This window comes from Lissotriton helveticus, chromosome 1_1 (genome assembly GCF_964261635.1).
Source record: "Lissotriton helveticus chromosome 1_1, aLisHel1.1, whole genome shotgun sequence".
NCBI classification, from domain to species: domain Eukaryota; kingdom Metazoa; phylum Chordata; class Amphibia; order Caudata; family Salamandridae; genus Lissotriton; species Lissotriton helveticus.
The window spans coordinates 1,959,078,990-1,959,101,242 of NC_136057.1; the positions used below are offsets into that span (position 1 = coordinate 1,959,078,990).

Genomic DNA, 22,253 nt, shown 5'->3' on the forward strand with positions numbered 1-22,253 from the left:
TATGAAAGTGATCAGAGCTTACAACATCCATAAGGGCAGCAGCATAATGACTCAGTTCGGGAGTAGTTTTTACACGCCTCCAATATAGGAGGGGACGCAGTCTAGCCATGTCCTCTATCTTTTTCCTCCCGAGGTCATATTGTAGCGGGATCGAAGGAGTGCTCTGGGGTACACCAATCGTTCGTCGAAGAAATTTGCTTTCTGCGGCGACTAACGAGCTCAAGTTCGAAAAGCCCCATAGCTCTGATCCATACAAGCAGGCTCCCAGTACTTTCATACTATAAATCTCCATTATTGGCTGGATGGGTTTTGTAAATGAAGATTTATGTTTTAGTGCAATTGCCCCTGCCAATTGATTGAACTTTAGCACCACAGTGTCCATATGGGATTTCCAGTTCATGTTAGACTGTAAGAAAATGCCTAGATAGGTAAAAGCATTCACTTCCTCCAATGCAGATCCATTAAAATACATTTTCCCCTTGAATTTCTTAACGGGGCTCAGGTTCATGAACTTTGTCTTTGTTGTGTTTAGTTCCAAGCCCCGAATCCGACAGAAGTCACCAAAAGCGTTGAGTGTCTTTTGTAAACCGCTAGGGGTCCGCGAGACCAGCAAGGTATCATCAGCAAACATCAATACTGGAACTCGCGCCCCGTCTAATATTGGGGCATCTGTCATAAATTGTTTCAGGAAATCAACTATACCATTGATGTATAGTGAAAATAAGGTGGGGGCCAGGACACAGCCCTGCCTTACCCCCCCGCTCCACCGGGAAGGATTCAGTGACATCTCCCTGGGCACCCCACCTAATCCGGGCATAGTTGTTTTCATGCAGCCTCGTGAGCAAAGTCAACAATTCAGGGCTTATTCCGAGATCCCGCAAGACAATCCAAAGTTTTTGTCTGGGTACTAGGTCAAACGCAGACTTCAAGTCCACGAAGACGGCATATAATGGACCGTTTGTCAGAGTTACGTTTTTCCAGAACATTGTTAAAAAATGGAATACCTGGTCAACAGAGCTAGTTAGGGGGCGGAAACCAGCTTGATACGGGGAGAGGATATCCTTATCATCTATCCAGGCTTGTATTTTGTTTTGTATCATCCTACCCATCAGTTTTTGTGCAGCATCGATAAGGCTGATGGGCCTGTAGTTACTTGGTAAAGCCTTATCCCCTTTTTTAAAGACAGGTATTATCTCCGCACCCTTCCATGTTGCTGGGATCGTGGCTCCTTGTGCGATAGCGTTACCAAGCCATACAAAATATTTACACCAGTTAGCCCTGTCTGTTAAAAACACATCTGCTGGTATTCCATCGATGCCTGGCGCCCTTCCTCTGGTTACTCCATCCATTGCCTCTTGTGCATCTTTCATTGAAAATAATTCTTGGGTATAAAATACCCTTTCTGGGGGAGTTTCAGTTGGAGGAGGCGAATTGTCTGCATATTGTGGTTTGAAAAATTCCACCCAATCCTCCTTCGCTACATGATTTTTTGGGCAGTCTGCTATTCCCCCATTTCCCCACTTTAGTATGGCCCAGAACTCTTTCTGTTGCTTAGCTACACATGCTTTCTTCAGATCTAGCCATGTGTTCTCATCCCATAGTCTTTTTGCCCTACTTTGTGCTTTTCTATAGTCATTCCTGGCTTTTAATACTCCAGTTTTTGTCCTCCGCGCTATACTGAGTTTTTGACGCGCTTCTCTGCACGAGTGATCGTACCATGCTCTTTTTACTGGTAATCTGATACCCTTCTTCTGCTGGTTTTTTTTGAAGAATAACTTATGGATGTTAGCAAAGAACTTTTGCTGTGACTCTTCAATCAATTGATTAAAATTCAATTCCTTAGTAAGAGTTTGTAATCTAGTAACCTCTACATTAACTATTTCCTCTAGGACCTGCATGTCCCCTGGATTATCCATCAATGTTGCCCATTTGATGTGACGGAGGTTGTTGGATGAAACAACATCTAATGTCGGAGCACCCTTTTTCTGATTAGTTAAGTTTTCACCTTGTACCAAATTAATGAGCAAGCACAAAGGATTGTGGTCGCTCTCCAATCTCGGTAACACTTGCATGTCTACCACTTTAGACCAGACTCTAACGTCTATAAGAATATAATCTATCCTACTGCTTGACCTCAAGTTATCAAAGGTGTGTTTACCCTGTAGGTCAGAAGGGGTATGGCCATTTACTGCCCTCAGACCTCTAGACAGGCATAAGCTCTTGACCTGTATTGCTACTTCTGTCCACTTCTTAACCAGCGGCAGATCCAATTGAGGAATACCCCATTTGGAGTCTTCCTCTTGGGTCAATTCGTTATCCTCACAACCTAACGGTTCAAATGTTGTGTTCAGATCTCCCCCCACACAAATAGTGTAGTTTGCGGGTAGGATCTCTAAATCATTGTCTAATGCACCTATCACATCAGAGGCTATGCCCCCTTGTGTTCCCCTGGCATAGATATTATATAAAGCCAGGTTTTGACCATCGGCCCTAGTGAGCACTAACGAAAGTAGGTCACTATTGTTAATGGGTCTCTTTTTGATGGTGCATTGTAAGGATTGTCGTACCCAAATAATTAATCCCCCTGAGGGACGCCCTTTGGTGTTCTTTTTCGCAGGTACATGGTAATTTAAAAAGCCCTGGCGAAAAACTGGTGCCACTGCCCAGGTTTCCTGCAGCATGATAACATCATAACTGTCGATGAACTCGCACCATTCAGGGGTCTCCAATTTATGGTGGATGCCCGCTATATTCCAAGAGATACATTTTGTGCTACCTTTTGTCTGAGCGGTGCACATTTGTAACAGAGAACTCTGGTTAGAAAAGGACAGGGGGAGAGAAGGGCTAGTTACCTCGTCGTTTGCAATAGTATAGGTATTTAGGGGGGTTTGCTCAACTATACTAAGAGTGTCTTCCTTGGGGTTGGATGTCATACTCTTACTGCAATTTGACTCTATATTATTTGGAATATCGTAGTTTCCTTTATAGGGTTCAATAGCCTTAACAACTCCTTCGCTTGACCATTCTTTCAGTCAATCACATTCGCTTAGTCCAGAAAGGGACGAGAACCTATTTTCCATTGGTATTCCCCAATTATGTATTTTTTCAAAGGTTTTGGTTTTCTTATTGTTGCACTACCTGGAGAGAGGATCTCACTTGTGCTTCCATCTTAAGAGTAACCAGAGCGAGTGCCAATAGTACTATTCACATTTGGGAGCCACTGATGCAATAGAACAATATTATGCCCCTATTAGAAGCTGAAGAACAGTCAATCAAACTATATTGAAATCTTCTCCATCTACCTGACATTGGTCTGTCGTGGGATCTGGGGAATGCTGTTATGTGCTTAGTTAGTCATAAAAATGTATTGTGTGTGTCTGGTGTTCGAGGCATTTGTGAGGTAATGGCATTCTAGGTGGCATACACTGAGCGTACCTTGCTGCAAAGTGCAGGCGATGATCTGGTGCTCCTTTGTTATGCAGAATAAATACTTATTTTACTTTCAACGCGTGGTGAATTGTTACACACAACAATTTATTAATTTCTCATGCCATCAGAAACTGGATGAACCTCATCCTTTCCCAGTGATACATAATCAGCTTCAACCGTGTTGTCAGACGTTTGTAGAGTAGTGTCACAATTCTCACAGTCTAATTCATCCGAAGTTACATTAGCAACAGTATTTCTTTAATTTCGCTCATCAACATTACCATATATAAAATGCATGCAGAAAACTGATTGTTCTGATACTAATGATGGTCCACCAGGAGCATAACATATGACAGTTTTCTTAAGATTCTACACTTTCACATTGCTCAAATGCACAGCGTTTCTCAAAACTTTGATGAACTCCATTGGCTCATAAAACGAACATATCCATAGGGACTTTTACCTGGATTTCTTTACTCATATGCATTGACCCACATTAATATTACAGATTTTTGGGTTGTGCTTTTTTTTATTATACTGTAGCTTATTTTTCCACTAAGTCGAACTAATTCTTTCACACATTTCATCCATCGACCACTGTTGTACCTTAGCTCTAAACAACCAACCAGGATTATATTTAGTTTTCGGATTTCTACCCCAGAAGTGAGGAGGGACGGACACATTGTGCGTTCCGTCCTACAGGACTTTTTTCTATAGAAGGGTGGACACCCTCCTCCAGGAGTGGGGACTACTGTGGGACTCTATTCACAAGGTGAGGAATCCGCTGGCAGATATATCCATCAGAAGAACAAGTTACTTACCTTCGGTAACGCTTTTTCTGGTGGATACAGTATCTGCCTGTGGATTCCTCACTGACCCACCCGCCTCCCCGTTGTCCACCCTTGTATACCTGCAATGTTGATATTTTCTATCTGTTACTTTCAATGGAAGTGTATTATTCTTTTTGCTTTGCTGCATTTATTTCACACTGCGTGTGTTGGTTTGAATACTGTGTACTGTGTATATTTGTGTCGGCCGTCCGTCCGTCCGTGAGCCTCGAAGGCATGAAAAAAAGGGCCGAACTGATGACATCACGCCGACGAGGCTCTCTTATGGCTCCAGTGACGTCAGCGGAGCCATGCTTCTGTGACGTCGTCCTCGTCGGCGTGGAGAGCTACGAAAAATTTCCGAATGCTGCTGGCGCAGGGGATATTCTCAAGGTGAGGAATCCACAGGCAGATACTTTATCCACCAGAAAAAGCGTTACCGAAGGTAAGTAACTTGTTCAACAGCCCTCAGACCTGTTTCTGTGACTTACCTGGCCACAGCGTTTAATTAAACCAACTGTTCCTGTTTTGCCAAACGCCTCATGTTTTTTCAAGGTAAATTCATAATCCAGTAACAAAGCCTTACTTGCGGTTTACCCAATAGGACCTGCTACGTCAATAGCTAATTATTCCTAAAGAGATTTAGGAACTCTGAATATAAAAAAAACCACACACAAGATAATGGACGGAATGTTGCACATTGGCAAAACATTCACCCCCAGTCACAGATCTGGGTTTAATCCATTGTTATTTTGCTCACCACACCACCCAGTTCAGACATGGCCATATGCAAATCAGTCTTGGCCCTGTGCCTCATGGGAACAGTCCAGCCCGAACTGCCAAGCCATGTCTTCCCTGGACCGGAATCAAGCATTCTAGGACCGGTTTCTGGCTATCAGCCGCCATCAGCCAGGATAGCTTGACTCCAGTGGCATAGTGAGCACTGGACCCACGTCTGGGCATACCCTGCCAACTGAAGCTATTCGAATTCTGTGAACAGCCTTTTTCTGCTGTGGCTTTGAGCAAGAAGCTTAAAATCATCATCCAGGTACTACCAACCCAGAGTGCCTATAGGCTCATTCTACATGAGACAGCATCATCATGATAGGTTAATCGGCTTGTTCTAAAGCTCATACCTTGTCCTCTGTCCGACTGGCTGGAAAACCAAGAGACTGGACATGTTGGACGGGAAAGATTTTTATCCTCTATCCCCATTCTTGTAGAAGTTCCCAAAGGCTACGTTTTAAACCCCCTTTCTTTGACTCTCTAAAACACTGCATTCAGTGACATCATCTCTTCCTTTAGCTTTGTCTTTCATCTTTATGCCAATATAACCCAATCATGTTTGTTTTTTCCTCTTTCTCCTGCTGCGTTACATCTAAAGTGATCTTGAAGCGGCCTTTCACTTGATTGCTCTTAAATTTCTTATGCTAAACTCTTCTGTAACAAGTAACTTGTCTGGGCATCTTCATCCCCTACATCTGTGGCCTGTCCCATACTCTTTCCGCCACTCACTTTCCCCTTTCAACACACCTTAGAAACTTGGAAGTTCCATTTGGTCATTGCTTTAACATCACTGGTGACCAGGTTTTAAGTTAACGCCTGTAAAATCTGCTCATACGTACCTTTCCATCATCTTAAGTCACTTACTAAGATCTTAATATTGTGCAAATTTGATTATGGAAAAAAGATCTTGGTTGACCTCCCACAGTATTTCTAGGGCTAGATTACCACAGACTTTGCGAACATTTTCAGTCTTCTGCTCCCTTCTGCCATGTACCAATTCCACCTTCAATACAAATGGTTCTATACCTAGTATCAAGAACTACACATCTGCCTATTTTAGTCTTTAAAGCCAGCCAAGGCATGACCTCTCTATCTGGTTTCTCACTATAGGTACCCAATCTAGCCCTCTTTGTTTCTCTCCTTCTATCCACGCATTTACCACCGTAAGTAGCTATGTGCTTCTTTCTTGTTCTGTGCTTTCCACCTATTGGGCCTCTGAGAACTGGAATTCTCTTCCCCTTTGGATACAAAGTACCCCCTCATGCATAGTTTTTACTTCTGCCCTTAACAATCAACCTTCTAGGGTTTGATTATTCTTACAATTACTAAAACCTGTTGATGCAACATGCTATCCCATCTAGCCACCTGTAATCTGTAACTATGTTTATTCTGCAATTTCAGAAACCACATACTTTTCTCATACCTAGTTTGCACAGAGCTCTGCTTTCACATTCTCTGCAATCCAAGGTCCAGCGGGATTATCTCTTTCATTTTTCACAGAACATCCCAGCTCACTCCTCTGTATGTGGCTAACTAGACCTGGGGTTTTTCTACTGCTATATGTTTGGAGCACGCATTGGCAAAGGCAAAGCTTATCTTTGGTAACTATTGGCTTGGCTAATGCCGGTCTGGCGGGCTGTACAGCATTGGCAAAAGCTGTAAAAATAGATTTTGTAGGCACCTGCATTCTCTGTTAACGCATGTGTGCCTTCAAAATTATAGTATGCGATTTTCTTTTATTTACCGATCGTATATGGATCAGTAAATGAGAAAACAGAAACAGAAGTAGCTGAAAAGAGTTTTTAAGGCGCACGACTGGCAGCAAGTTGCTGCCTGGTCTCCACAAAAATAATTTAAAAAAGATAGTGGGTGGAAGGGAGTAGACACCAATGTGGAGTCGTTGAGGGGGAGTGGGCTGCAACTGGGAACAGCCAGGAGGAAGGTGGAAGCAGCACTGGAGGGAGAAGCACACCAGTGAGAATACAAAGGAGTACGAAGCACACAAGTACAACATGGAGAGCAGTGGGGGAGAAGCACACAGAAGAGAGAGCAACTCAGAGCACAGCAGAGGGGTAAGAGAAGTACACGAGGGAGACAGCTGGAAAACATGCAGTAAGAGTGCCTAATTAAAACATCGTTCATGAAAAGTAAGCAGTGGAAGGACAGAGGTAATATGGCTGTGCTCCAGGGTAGGGACAACACAAGTGGAAGGAAAGCTAACAAATACAAGCATTTGCAATACAATAGGTCTCACATTTGCGAGAGTTTAAGCTATTGGCATTGTAAATAACAATGCTTTTATTTATGTGTTTTCTACACAAATGGGGTGAATTAGCCCTAGGTGAATACTGGTGCTCACATTAGACGTAGTAATCAGTTTTAACACATCAAACTTTATGGGGTGCTCAAGGTGAGGGGCATCACCCTAACCACTCCAAAAACCAAGACCCTCACGTCCTTGCAACATAGATTCAATCCTTAGCACACGCTTAATTAGATAATAATTTCATCAGTAATGATAACACAGAGAAATTCTTTCTGGTCTTTGTCTTTAATTTTCTTTGCCCAGCCAACACGTGTTTCGTCGTTAGAGGATTACTCCGCGACTTCTTCAGGTCTATAAGTATGTAATGAGACCGTTTTCAGTTATCACTACACGTTCAAAGTATCATACAATGAAGTCAGAATGTGGTGAAAAACAGAACACCACTGTGAAGTGCCACTCATAGTTCAATACAAACGTAAATAAAACTTTCAAAAAGTGGAAACCCATGCACAATGCAATCTGTTTAGAATATATAGAACTCTTTATATGTCGTGACCATCTAAACCATCTACACAGTCTGCCTATGTGCCTGAGAGCGTGGTGCCCATTCTCTCTTGGGTGCCAAATATATATGGCTGTATTCTATATAGGGTGAGCTAGAAACCACCATGCGACATGCCCCTTTGAACCCAATTCGAATTATGAATGAACATACCTGTCTGACTTACAAATCTCACCTTCTTGTCACACCTGTAATTAAGAGGAATTCAAAACAAAACCAACTGTTTAAGTTCACTCACGAAATTTCCTCTTCAAAAATCTCCCCCCACAAATCCAAGTCTTGGTAAAGAATGGAGCATTAACTGCCTTCCAGAATGATGAGCTATCTTTGCTCCGAGATACTTCATATTGAGGTCAATTGTCAACATATTTCTCATAATAAAGCAGTTTCTGCCACATTTGTTACTAGTATTGCTAGAGTTTTTGTTGCCTGTTCTAGCTAGTGGCATTGTTTGTGAGCTATGGTGCTTAGGGATGCGGGGCTCTGGCTGGTCCAAAGGTGTGAAGAGGGGGGATCCAATGGTGTGCCATCAGTCCTATAGGGACATGGACGGAGGGCGTCAAGAATGTGCTAAGGGTGGTAGCTCAGTGATGAGCACTGTCCTTATCTGAAGCCAGGGACACCAGGGCCAGCAGAAGCCACAGGTATGCTACCATCATGCTCTGCCTGCCTCTTCAGACGAGTGTGTGCCCAGCATGGTATCCATATATACATTGTGTGGGAGGATGGGTGTGGGCGAACAAGGAGTTAGAATGCGAAGTGGCAGCCTGATCAGCCCAACTACAACCCACGCCAGAAACCAAAAGGCACGGAGTGCGCCTGAAGGCTGGAGATTGTGACATGAATTTAAAGGCATGTTCATCAAGCAGCAAGAAGACACTTGCCGCTGGTGCTGCTCTGCTCATGCACCTAAAGTCTGGCCAGCAGCAGCCACTGCTATTCCAGGAGCAGAAGCACGCAGATTTCTGACAATGCACCTCAAGCCTAACTAAGAACATCACCTGCTGTTCCATTAGAGAAACAGAAGGTGCTGCCATTGCCAAAGCCGGTGTCCCATGTGTGCTATATGGGGGCAGCCATTATTAAAGTTAATGCATGCATGGCGCACTGGAAATACAACAAGAAGCGTCCGCCATTGCTATGCGCTCTGTCGTGCCTGCTTCAAAAAGATATGAATTAAGTAAATAGTGCTCCCTAACTACTAATGAAAGCTAGATTGTAAGGACACATGTAAGAAGGACTGTCCTTATGGGAGGTAACAACAGAGGAGAGGAAGGGACTAATAAGCCTATTCACGAATCAAAAGCCCACATTTACAGAGGACAGGAGAAGGAGCCAATTGTAAAGATGGGCAGAAATGGGGGGAGCTTAAAGTCCATACCTGAATACAGAATGTCTTGAAGAGACAGCGCAAGTGCTGCCTAGGCGAGACTTAAAAAAATGAGCAAATGAGACTGACAGTAAAGCTAACCATGGTAAGCAGTTGGCAGACTCTAAGCCCACTGTAATCAGACAGTAGGTGCTGGGTAGGCGAGACCCAAAAATGTGTGAAATGTTAGTACTTGGTTTGCAGGATGTTGTTGTGAATTAGTTATGAGAAATGTTTATCATGAGAAATGTTTACTTAAAAACAAAATGGAGAGTAATAAAATTAGATTACACTATGTTGCAAAGGCCAAAAGGTAAATGTTGTAAGTCCTCCTAACGCAGTAATTTCTTATTTTTCACTTTTTATATATATCAACATGTATGGAAAACTTGATAAATAAATACTCTCCATTAATGCTTTTTAGAGGGAGGGCATTCAATACAAAAAGCGAAAGATCTACATTCAAACCAGAGAACGCTTTCCTGGTAAGAATGGAAGTTAAACATCTCACTTTGAGGGGTTTGTGTTTGTTGGGTGGATGTTGACCTGGCTACTAGTCGGCCTGTACCAAGTCTGTATCTAGGGGGATTTTCATACTGCCACAGATTGAAGAGTTTCGACCCAGTGAGTTTCCAGGTTTCTTTTATTTTGTGTTTTACGTTCACTATTGCAGTAGTGGACTGTTGAGCCACTTCACTTAGTATTTCTCCAGATTAGGGGCCCTTATTCCAGGGATTATGGATATCGAATGATAATGTTCCAACCAATTTGGCTCCTCTTCACTGGATCATAAATTAATTGTAACTTGTTGATGGTGGCTGTGTTTATGCCCCTGCATTTTTGTTTCTTTGAGGTGCTGACCTTGAAAACCTTGTGCTTAATTGCTATCTCATCTACACAAAGAGTGTGGGATTTATAGGCGCTTTGTGAAAGTTCCTTCTATGCATCTTTTCCGCTTGACAACTGTTCACCGGATAAATGTTTTGTTATTTTCCAGAGCAATTTCAGAATATCAGCTATCACAGAAGGTATCCTTTGCCAGAGTTTTTTCTCTTCATCCTTTATCATGCAAGATAGTAGACTGCTTGGTTCCAAAAAGAGATTTGAGTTTCTTCTTCCCACTTAGAGGGTTACAAGACTCAACATACTGTTTGTCGGGTTCTTTTGTGCAAGAAAACATCTAGAGTTTCAAAGTGGACTATCTCCATATATATATTTGCTACCTATCAACCTCTGCACTGAACTAGACAAAAAGGATCCATCTTGAAATTGCAGCCTTTTTCACTCAAAAAGAGCAGTTTTGTTTGCCGTTGTATCCAGCTGTCACATTGGTGCCAGTGTACGTATGAGAGAAGAGGCACACTTTGATTCTGTTTGGTGTCTAGGAAGCTGGTTGATTGCTTTGCTTTTCTGGTGAACCTCCTTTGTAGCTCAGTATTTTGTGTGCAGTATTTTTAAAAAGAGAAACCTGCGCTAAAAAGTATGCATTAGAAGAGCAAGTTGCTTTTCTTTCTAAAGTTTTTTTTTCTGATGGATACTCCTTATCCTGCAGATTATTTATCTTACATTATCTTTTAAGGATATCGTAATTTAAATCAACAAAGATTTTTTGTATTGCATCTTCATACAATCTTTTTCTTGTCCTTTTCTTTTTTTGTAATCAAAAATCGAAGCACAGTTTGCACAATGAAAAAATACAAATGCTAGCTGGCGGCTTGTGTTTTTTCAGTTCGATCTTACTTTTTGTACACTCAGAATTAATAACTTACGGTTTAATAGAATGTGATCTTCAGTATTGAAGAAGATGTTCAGATGTTGCTTGACTGTGTAAGCATACTTTGAGGAATTTTGTGGCACAAATCAGATTGCGCCTTGTTTGAACTTTTCTGTTGATGGTCACTATCATGAAAAACAGCATGTAAATATAATGATTTACACAGTTATGTAGGGCTAGCAATTTCTTCTCCTCAAACATCCAGAATATTGCTATGCTATCAAAGGAAAGAATGTAATATATTCCGTGTGCCCATTGCTTGTGCTTACACTTTGCTGTTTGAAACTCTTGTTGAGCTATGTTTTATGGGAATCTCTCTCCTTTACTTTTAGATATAAAACAACATTTCACCAGTGTGAGATATGCAAAAAGGTTTGTAAAGGAAAATCAAGTCTGGACATGCACTTCAGGACTCATTCTGGTAAGCCTGATACAATGTAATTTTAATTTGTAGAAAATCTGCAAGCCAATGCATTTTAACTGATAGTTTAAGTTGTATTTGTAGGTACAACATTTTATTTGCCCAGTCGGCTCCTAGGTTAATCAATAAACGGTCTGTACCAAGTGGGTTAATGTACAAAATTTTAACCGGAATAATACTTCCCAGAACCAGAGACCTGAATCCAGCTCACCTTGCCCAATTGGCCAATTGGTTATCTAAATCAAAAGGAAGTACAGTGGTGTAAGATCTTACCATCTATTCGTATTGATAGATCAATCAATTGCATGCCACTCCAGGCAGTCACTGTCTGCATTTACCCTTTTACATCTCTGACCAAACTCTTTCCTGTCAGACTTCATTCATCTTTTGGAAGAGCTCTTTGGGCTTGGAGCCCTAGATAATATTAGAGACTAAAAGTGGGCATTCTTAGGAAATGGATGGTTCTTTTCGAACAGCCCACGGAGACCAAGTATGCACCAAAGGCACAGAATACTTTTTGTCTTCGTTCCTTGACATTGATTTGCCAAGAAGAAGATAGTTCAGATGATCCCTCAGCTTTGGCTATTGAGAAAACCACAGCCCTGGAACCTCTTGCCAGCAATCTTCTCCCAAACAACCTCTTCATGTCTGAGTCTGCACAGACTTTTACTGTCCTCATACACAGTGAGGCAATAGAGCCGCTCATTGCTATTCCTCTCACCCAGATCCGCTTTTAGGTGGAGGCAAAGAGCGTAATTACCAGCGGCCATCTGGAAGGCGGAGGCCCTGGACAAAGTGTTATGTGTGTGCACACAAATAGATTCTTTTTTAATTTGTCAGCTTGACATGCTCATCTTGCCCATCCTTCACCCTCTGGCAGTTGATGGCAACTAAATTAAACAAGCTTTGGCAACACCAATAGGTTTCGCCTTTGGGACTAATTGGCTTTGCCAGGGGTTTTTATTGATACTGTAAGCCATGGCTACTCACAGACATTTTACCAGTTGCCAGAAAGTATGGTCGGTGGTGTGGCAAAGGGCTGCATTGATGCCAGCCGTTGTGGGGCAACGGATAGGTGGATTTGAGTTGGGCCTAGGTGGAGATTAACATGTAAATGGTTTGGACTGCAATTTATATTTAGGGTTTCATTTCATACTGCCCTCTAAATTACGCCCTTAGTGTCTGGAAAAGAAATTTATCAATACAGTGCATTGCTATATTTAAGTCATTGTCCATCTACCGCACCCTGAGGTAGACATCTCTGCTTGCTATCACTATCTTTAGAGAGTCAAGTGTGCAAAGGAAGTGACTCCATTATTGAATTTGAATGAAATAGAATCTTTGGCCTCACAGCCTCCTTATTCCTTTAGTCTCCTATGTGTAAACATTAGAAATGCTTAGAAACATGCTCAGTTAAGGTAGCAAGTGCTATAAAAACTCTTTGACAAAGACCTTCTGCTTTGTCGAGACTGTGTATTTTTAAGATGCTTGTGAAAAGTCCTCTGCATGTGCCCCTGCACTGTTTTCAGCAGGTCCTATTAGCCTTCTTTATCATGTTTTGTTGGGATGTGAATTACAGATGGTAATACAGTAATCTGTACATATGCATCTAATTTGTTACCGCAGAATATTCCCCAGGCATCCGAATGGATCTGTAAACATTGGACAAACAGCACCGCTGTGCACTGGTAGGTGGCGTAGTTCGGCTTCGCCTCGTGTCGTCTGCACTGGAAGTGTAATGCACGGTGCCTACGTAGGCACCATCCCAGCGTGCTGACATCAGTTCTTTCCTTTCAACAACATTCAGTGCAGTTCCGGAGATAGCTACCTTCAGTCACTTTTTGACTGAACTTTTTCTACTTTTTGTGAAATATTCTTTCAAGACTTTGTCTCCTGTTGTGAGGATGTCCACCAAAAAGACAGGTTTTAAACCATGTGGCGCCTATCACCACCAGATGTGACAGGCCACTACTTGGTTTGGCGTTGAGTGCGATCACGACACCAAGACATGTGACGATTGCCACACCATACATCCAAAGGCGCTGAGGGAGTGATCCTTCAAGCTTCTTGCAGCCCGACCCCACCACATTACAGTCCTCAATGGCAAAAATCTACTAAATCCCACAAAAAGAAGACATCAAAGAGGTCTTTGAATTTGCCATGCAAGTCTTCGGACGAGTTGCAGGTTCGTCGGTACTCCATACCAAGCTCTGTGGTGGAGCCTGCACCGTCTCTACACTTCCCAGAGTATCCAGGAGCCGGAGCGACCCCCGCTCAGCTAAAATAATTTTATGAAGCCATTCCCCTCTTATTTGGGTAGCCCAGCTCCTCTGGTGTGCCTATGTCCAAAAGGGGCCCCTACTGGTTTACCGTCCGTGCTCTTGCCCTTTGCAGCATTCGTACCACAGGGGATCCAGTGACGGATGTGGAATAGCTTCGGTCAACCAACCTTGATGTTCCCCGTTGCCAATACCCAGCATGCATCAGAGGCACCTCCTCATCATCATCCCGACTCAGATGCAGAGCCTAATGGACGTCATCTCACGCAGGTTCCGGGGCTGACCGAGGGCAGACTCCCTGTGTCAGAGTCAGTATCTTACAGTATTTTATTCTTATGACAGGCCTGGATTGGGTGATGAATGGGAGGCTTCTGCGGACCCTTATGGTTACCAGCACTTCGAAGACCTTAAGGACGCCTGGTGAGAGTATCTGGCGGATGCCAGTGGACTGGACACTTCACCAAACACTGTCCTGGTCTCTTCCCCTACCGTGGCTATGGAGGAGGGTACCTCGTTCGCTATGGTGGTGAGGAGGGCAGCTGAGGTCTTGGACCTTCAGTTGTTTTCAGTGGCAGCCAAGCCAAATGTTTTGATGAAGTTGCTTCAACTAGGAGTCACCCCATCCGAATACCTCCCCCGTCAATGAGGTCCTCACTGGCATCCTGCATGGGAACTGGTCCAACCCCTCCACAGGGGCGCCCGTGCAAAGGACAATTGCCCACCAACATCGCCCACCCCAGTGGATCCCAGTTTCCTCACCCAGCACCACATCCCAGAGAGCTTGGTAGTCCTGGCTTCCACCTCCAGAACCATATAATCTGGGACTTGGTTGTGCATGTCCTGCCTATGGCCTTGGAGGAGACCAGAGCCATACTCTCTCACGCAATTGCTGATGGGGTAGATGCAGCCCAAACGATGTGGTCTGGATATGACAGACTCGCTGGGCAGATCAATTTAATCGTCGGTTGCCCTTGAGCCCCATGCCACTTGTTGAGAATCAATGACTTTTCGGAGGGCGTTGAAGCCTTGTTAATGGACATGCGCTTTGATGGCTGCCACTTGTTTGGAGAGAAGGTGGACTAAGAGATGGAGTGCTTTAAGGACAGCAGGGCTATAACCTTGGGCCTTTCCATGGCCCCTCGACAACCCCAGTGCGCCAGCTGGCCTTTTATGGGCATGGAAAGGGTTTTCAACTATGTCTCTACCTTTCCAGCCACCACAGCCAGCAGGTTTCCCAACCTTTTTGTGGCCGAGGACACTGTTCCCACAGCTCGCGTGGGACAGCTAGTCATGAGTCTGACCAGTCACCACTCCCCCGGCACCATCATGGGCATCCAGTGGGGGGCAGGATACGCCATCACCTGCACAACATGGGGGTCAATAACATCAGACTGTTGGGTTTTGCAGCTCATCAAATGGGGTTACTCCCTCATCTTTGTGACCACCCCTCCACCCATGCCACCCACTTACGACAGGCTGACAGTAGGACCATCTCTCCGTACTCGGCCAGAAAGTGTTAGTTCTCTTTTCCAAAGGGGCCTTAGTGAGGGTGCCGACATAATAAGTAGGTTGTGGTTGCTATTCCAGCCACATTTAATAGCCAAAGAAGGATGGAGACCTTCATCCTATTCTAGAAATGCACTCTCTAAGGCTCTAAGGAGAAATTCAAAATGCTCACACTCGCTCAAGTTCTGTCTGCCCTGGACCCAGGAGACTGGATAGTACTTGGGACTTTCAGGGTGCATATTTTCACATACCCGTACTGCTTGCCCACAGGCAATACATGTTCACTGTACATGAAGAGCACAATCAGTTTGACATGCTCCCCTTTGGCCTTACCAGCGCCCCTCAGGTGTTCACCAAGGTGATGGCGGTGGTTGCAGCACATCTCCAAAGAAAAAGGTGCCAGTCTTCCCCAATCTCAATGATTGGCTGTTGTAGGCAGTTGTCCCCCACCTCCAGACTATCGTTAAGCTTCTGCACTCTCTGGCCTTCACTGTCAGCCTGCCTAAGTCCCACCTGACCCCTTCCTTAGAGCTATTCTGGACACAGTGCAGTTTTGAGCCTATACTCCCGAGCGGCAGGTTCCGGATATTCAGGTTCCGATACTGATGTTAGAGCCTCTATCCTGGATTTGGATGAGACTGACTTTGAGGCTGCTGGGATTCATGGCCTCCTGCATCCTGCTTGTGATGCAGTGTTATTTTAACAACCAGGTTTGTCAAGATCCTCTGTCTTCACCCCTTTCTCAAGTTATTCTTTTCTTTCTTTCCTTGGCCCAGCAGGGCTATGCTTTGAGTATGTTAAAAGGTTATCTTTCTGCCATTTCGGCATTTCTGTGGTTGCCACATTGGCCATCCCTTTTCAAATCCCCTATTGTGCATAGGCTCCTGAAAAGTCTCCAACATATGTTCCTATCAGAACCTTTTATTATGCCCCAGTGGAATCTCAACGTGGTTCTTATGATTCTTATGTGAACTCCCTTTGAGCCACTCCACAACAGCCCACTGAGACTTTTAACCATCAAACTGCCTTTTTAGGTGCTGATAACAACATACGGCCTAGAGGGTCTGTGAGTTACGAGCACTCTCTGAAAATCCTCCATACCAGACAAACTATTTCTTCAAACTAGAGCATCCTTCTTACTGAAGGTACTAATTCTTTTCCATTCAGGCCAGTCCTTAACTCTGCCTACAATTTACTCTCCATCTCACCCCTCTAAAGAAAAGGAGAGACTCCACCGACTGGACCCAAAGAGCGCACTTGTGAGTTCTGGGTTGATGATCAACTCTTCGTGGGGTATGTCGGAACTAAGGGATGTAAGGTGGTGCAGAAGTGGATCAACTTGCGATGGATAGTGTTCTACATCAAAATCTGCTAAGCATTGGACAAAAAGAACCCCTTGAGGGTTTGCGTGCTCACAGAGCCAAGGCAGTGACCACTGCAAGGCTGCAACGTGGGCTTCCTAGCACACTTTTATAAAGAATTACTGCCTGGACAGTCAGGTCCAACATGGAGTTCACTTTGTCCGTTCGGTCCTAAAAGACTTTTTAGTCTAAGCCATATTGCAGCCCCATCTCCGGGGAGGTATTGCTTGGGTATCTATTTTAAGGTAAGAAATCTGTGGCTAGAAGTCTGTATTAGATAAATAAGTTGCTTTCCTTTGGTATCAACTTATCTGGTAGAGACTCTGTCTAGCCGCAGATTCCATACAGATCCTCACCACCATGGGAGCAGATTTGAGTGTTAATGATTTACCCTCTTAAGGGCTCTAGTTTCACACACTAATGATAAGTGTTCCTCGTGGCTCCTCTCTTCTGGCATGTAAAGTCATGAAAAGAAACTGACGTCAGCATGCTGGTGTGGGGCCTATATAGGCACCATGCACGCCAGTTCTGGGTCATATGCCCACAACGCCACATGGAGCTGAACAATGCCACCTGCTGACACACAGGGCTTCAGCTTGTCAACAGTTTCTGGATTCAGTCTGATGTCATGGGAATATTTCAAGGTGAGGAATCCGTGGCTGGATAGAGTCTCTACCAGAGAAGGCATTACAAAAGGTAAGTAATTTGTTATTCATCAATGAAGACTAGTCTTTTTCAGCACTTGTGTGTTCACACTTAATATTGAAATAAAAGCTGAGACGTGTATGCCAGATATTTTAGCAAATTGTATTTAAATTACCACTACAATACTTCCTTCAAGACATGCACAGAAACTAATTTCTCGAAAAGAAGTGTGCCAATAAGGGCTCATGTACAAATGAAATTTTTGCTGTTGGCATGCAGCAGTAGTGGAACAGTTTTCAAAGTGGGGGTGCGGTCATCAGGGGTGTGGAATTTGATCAAATATCTACTTGTTCATGGGCAGGTTATTTCATAAATCTACTTGTCCTGTAACAAAATCCAGCTGTCCCTTTTGTGCCATATAATGCGGCTACAAATTATGGCAGCAATCTCATTATATAGGAGCTCTAAAATAGCCTCTCTCATTATACAAGGGCTCCTTCCATAGTAGGGTTTGAATACTAGCAATTCCCGTATGTTGCCACGTTTCATCAGATCTACATGCTGGGGCTGAAGATAATGAATGGTAAGCAACAGTTCCAGGATTGGAGTGCACTTTTGAGTCTGTGCAAACCTACTGACTTGCATGTTTTAGGGGTTCTCACCAACTCTTCTCTAATCTTTTCCCATACTGCGAAAGGTTAGAAATTTACTCCTGACAATGGCAGACATAAAACTTTTTCCAGGGTTGGGAAAAAAGTGGTTGGAGGGAAAGTAAACTTGCAAACACTCAGATTTTCGCTAAAACGCAGTTCACAAATATTTTCTAGGAGTACTATTTCTTGGCCTACTTCTGTAAAGTCTTGTAAATTCACGAAAGTCATATATCTGCACTTAATCGAAGGACATGGGTGCAATTTATTTAATAATTGGGCCCCTAATTTGGTCTGGTGCGACCTTTTGTGTTTATTAAAATGTTCTCTCTCTCTCTCTCTCTGTCTATCGGCTAGCTTCACTGTGAGTGACAGCATTTTGTTCTGTCACAAGGAACATATCGACACAGAGTAGTTTTGTTCAGTGCCAGGAACTACTGAGCAGTGTGTACTTTTTGAGACCCACATTTATTTTGCTTTTGCCAATGTTTGTTAAAATGGTGAGGGCCTGTCAGCTCCCACGCAAATAAGGTTTTACAAAAACCATGCCAAAAACAGTCATGCATTGACAAAACCAAAAGGCTGACCAATAATTTCTGACCAATGCTTGTTTATTTTTATGTTTCCCATAATCTTATTAAAATTGGTTACACTGATTTTCCATTATGAATATTTTTGGGAAATACTAGTGTACATCAACACATTTTACTAAATGATGAAGCTAAGAAATGGTGCCTAAATGTTTTCATTCGTTTAGCGAAATGTTTTTGCTTTTTTTGTGAACATTTTATTTTGAAAGGAAAGAATCATCAATCTTGCTTTCAAGCTTCTGCAAATATTTGCATCTAATCATAGAGCATTCTGGGGGCAGTATACATAGCCTCATATTACTAAACATTGAAAACGTATGTACAACTCTAACTACTGTCAGTAGTGCAGTCCGAGCTTACAACCTTTACTTAGAGAGCTCACCTCAATAATAAAGCCTTTGAATTAATGAACTATAAATACAAGTTTGAACAGTATTAACACATGGATACAAATATTACCCTAACTGCAGGCAATGCTTTTCCCTGATCCATGATGTGGTACTGTAAACTGGCAGGCAAAGGGGTTGTGCTGTAGGGGCCTGGGCCTACTTGTCCCAAGGACAAAATACACATTAAAATGTGTTGCCCTTGACCCCAAACAATATGCCCCGGACGTAGAGCTATAGGAATTCCACATCGCTGGGTCATTAATGTTACATTACTGAAGTCATGAAATTGTGAAAAATCCATGCGCAACACAAAGAAAAAGTGTAACGAAAGTATTAAGAAGGAGAGTTGTAAATGTATGTTAGACGTTTTAGAGCACAGTGTTGCAAAAACTGTGCTGCACAAAAACGATATGTGGAAATCTGGTTTCAGCTAATATTTAACTTGTATATTACCGTGTGTATTGATTTGTTTTGTTTCTTTTAAAATCTTTGTTTCTAACACACTTCAGAATTACATAACAAAAATGTCCCTCCTTTGTGCTTTCCCAACTGCTAATATATTCAGAAATATTTGTACTGTTTATTTACAGGTGTTTAAATTTTCATTGTTGCTAGAACAAAAAGAAACATCCTGCAGCCTTTTATTTCACACTCCCTGTGCCCAGCAAGCGTGTTGCATAGTTCACCTTATAAATCCTTTCATTTTGCAGTCGCAGAGAGAAAAGCAAACACCTACCTCCCTTTTAAAAGGATAAACACCAGTTTGTTAGAAGATGCAGCGTGCCATTTGGCCTCTGTCTTTGAATGTGCCAAGTTAAAAGCTAAAGTTAAAGGGCTCTTTATTGCTCATTCTCCTTGTGAACTCCAGTATGGTCACATGCGTGTGTGATAGTGGACGGAAACTTGCAGTGGCTTGCCTCGAGTGGTGAGTTGGATAGTAAATCATCTGTGTCGACAGAGGAGTAGCAATGCACTAGGAGGCAGGGAACATTTTCAAACAAACACAGTACTTTATCACAACTCACTGAGATGCAGCAGCTGCTTCGTGAACTAGTATAAAAGGGAGACAAGTTAAAAAACACGCACTCTCAACAAGTGCCTCGCAAAAAAAAAAAACGAGTTCCTGGAAATCGAGTACTCATGGAAGGATACAAGGAGGCAGCCAGAGTGCGTGTAAAGAGGCTATGCTCCCCAGCAAAGAAAAAAAGGTAGCTAGATGGCCTAAAACAAATTAAGTCAACAAACCCAATGCAAACAAATGTGAGTTACAAAACATAAAGCCTATGGTAATCAATGGGTAGAATGCATTCCTAGGTAAGCTTTCAGCATGTTCCCAATATGCCTTTCCAACCAGACAGCTGTGCTTATGGTAAGTTTCGACCTAGAAAAAATATTTTTCTCTCTCCCCTTACGTCTGGTCAGCTATTCTTCCTAACCCGTTTCTTTACTTCTTTCACTCTGCCCATCTACATCTCCATGTATATACACCCTCTCTCTGCATTACCAAACCTTTTTCAATATACATTTCTACCTCATCTCTATTCCACAGCCACACCTCTTTTCCTACCACTCTGTGCCAACCTCTACTTTTCTATCTTTCTAACACCACGCTCTAAATCAGATCTTTCTCTGTGCCTCCCTGCTCTGTTTTCATTTTGCCTCTTTTTTTTCTCATCTCTCCAGCGCTCTCTCTCTCTTCACCTCACATGTCTCTACCTCTAGCTCGGCTGTCCTTCTGCCGCACCACTTGCTACTTCACACCACTTGCTACTTCACACCTCTGCCTCATTTCTCTCCCTCACATTTCTCTTTTATATCGCCTAAACTCTTAATTTCTTTCGGTATTTGTTGCCTATCAGCCTCACTATCTTACTCTTTTCTCTATCTTTACCTTCTGTCGCTTGCTGACTTCTCTGCACTCCCTTCTCTATATAAACTCACCACTCCAACTCTCTCAATACATCTCTCCATCGCAACTGTCTTTACCTACCTCACCCACTTTCTCTCTCTCTATCCACCCTAAGTATTTCTCTACTTAACCTGTCCGACTGCTTTTCTCTCTGCACCTGTTCTATTTCTGCTGTCACCCGTTTCTCTATACTTCTCCCTCTGTGTCGTTACTCTTACTTGACCGGCCTAACTATATCTTATTGGTTTGACCCTGTCTCTGCCTTGCATCTCGTATTCATTTTTCACTTTCTCACCTGTTCGCCTCTCTCAAACTCACTTGTCTATACTCCAATCCTCAGTGTACCCCTCTACTCTCCCTCTCTCTACATGCCTCTGTCTACATCACTTTAAAACCTTACCAATCTTTCCGACTACCTCATCCTCGTTCAACCTCTCTGTAAGTTTTTATTTTACTGCTAATCTATCCTAAACTCACCTATCTCTCTAACTCATTAATACCCTTGTTCTCTCACTCCTTCATCTCTTTTATAAACAACATTATACCATGCATTCTAAAAAGGTACCAAGTAAACGGATGAAAATCAAAGAGCTATAGCCTCACCTATGAAGTGCTAGATAAAGAACACCAGCCCATCAAGAAAAGTACTATTGACCTTGCACGAGGCATTGGCAAAGCCAATAAGTCTTGCCTATGTGAAATTTATTGCTTTGCTAATGTTTTTACCTATGGTGCAAATGGCTGAAAGTAATGTAAAAAAAGCTGTATGACGCAGACAACGTTGTCCATATTATATCACTTTTTTATTTTGAGTTATGTTGCACTAAAGCTAGCGCTGCTGTATAATATGGCTAAAAAAACATTGGCAAAGCCAATAGATCTCGCATAGGCCAGACCTATTGTCTTTGCCAATGGTTGGTATGGAATGGCATGTGGTAAGCTATAAGTATTTATGTAGTCTTTACAACTGATAAAGTGCTAATATTATAGAATGGTGAATGCGCTCGCTATGGTATTAGTGTGCCCATATTCTGAATCATTTTAGGACCATTCAAAAACCGTGAAAATGCGCCATATAAATGTGCTGAATGTAACATAAGTTGTAGGTAGACAGAAAAGTCCAACGGGTTACACCTTTTAGTACAGTGATGCTTTGGGCTATGTGTTACTTTTGGTGCAGTTGTTACAGAAGAACCAAAACAAGCATTTGCAATGCAATAGGTCTCGCTTTAGGAAAGTGTGAGCTATTGGTATTGTAAGTGACACATTTTTTTAATATGTGTTGGCTTTGAAAATATATAAATTAATAGCATTGTTATTCACAAAGCTAATAGCTTACACTTCCCTAATGCGAGTCCTATTTGCTATGGCAATGCTTGTTGGTAGCAAGCAAGGACAGTGCTGTTGTGGTGCTGAGTGAGGATATGGTTGGGCTGAGTGATGTGGTGGTGTATTAGAGTGATGTGGTGGGGCCCCTGAGTGATGTGGTG

At 42.9% G+C, this 22,253-nt stretch overlaps 1 protein-coding gene across 3 annotated transcripts in view; it reads left to right on the forward strand.

Moving 5' to 3' along the window:
* Positions 1-22,253, forward strand: part of ZBTB41 (zinc finger and BTB domain containing 41) — a 275,820-nt gene that overhangs the window by 243,668 nt on the left and 9,899 nt on the right. For all 3 annotated transcript variants that reach the window (XM_078644047.1, XM_078644054.1, XM_078644038.1), the window contains exon 10: positions 11,346-11,434. In XM_078644047.1, coding sequence (XP_078500173.1) covers positions 11,346-11,434 — 89 coding nt within the window. The remainder of the gene's footprint in view (positions 1-11,345; positions 11,435-22,253) is intronic.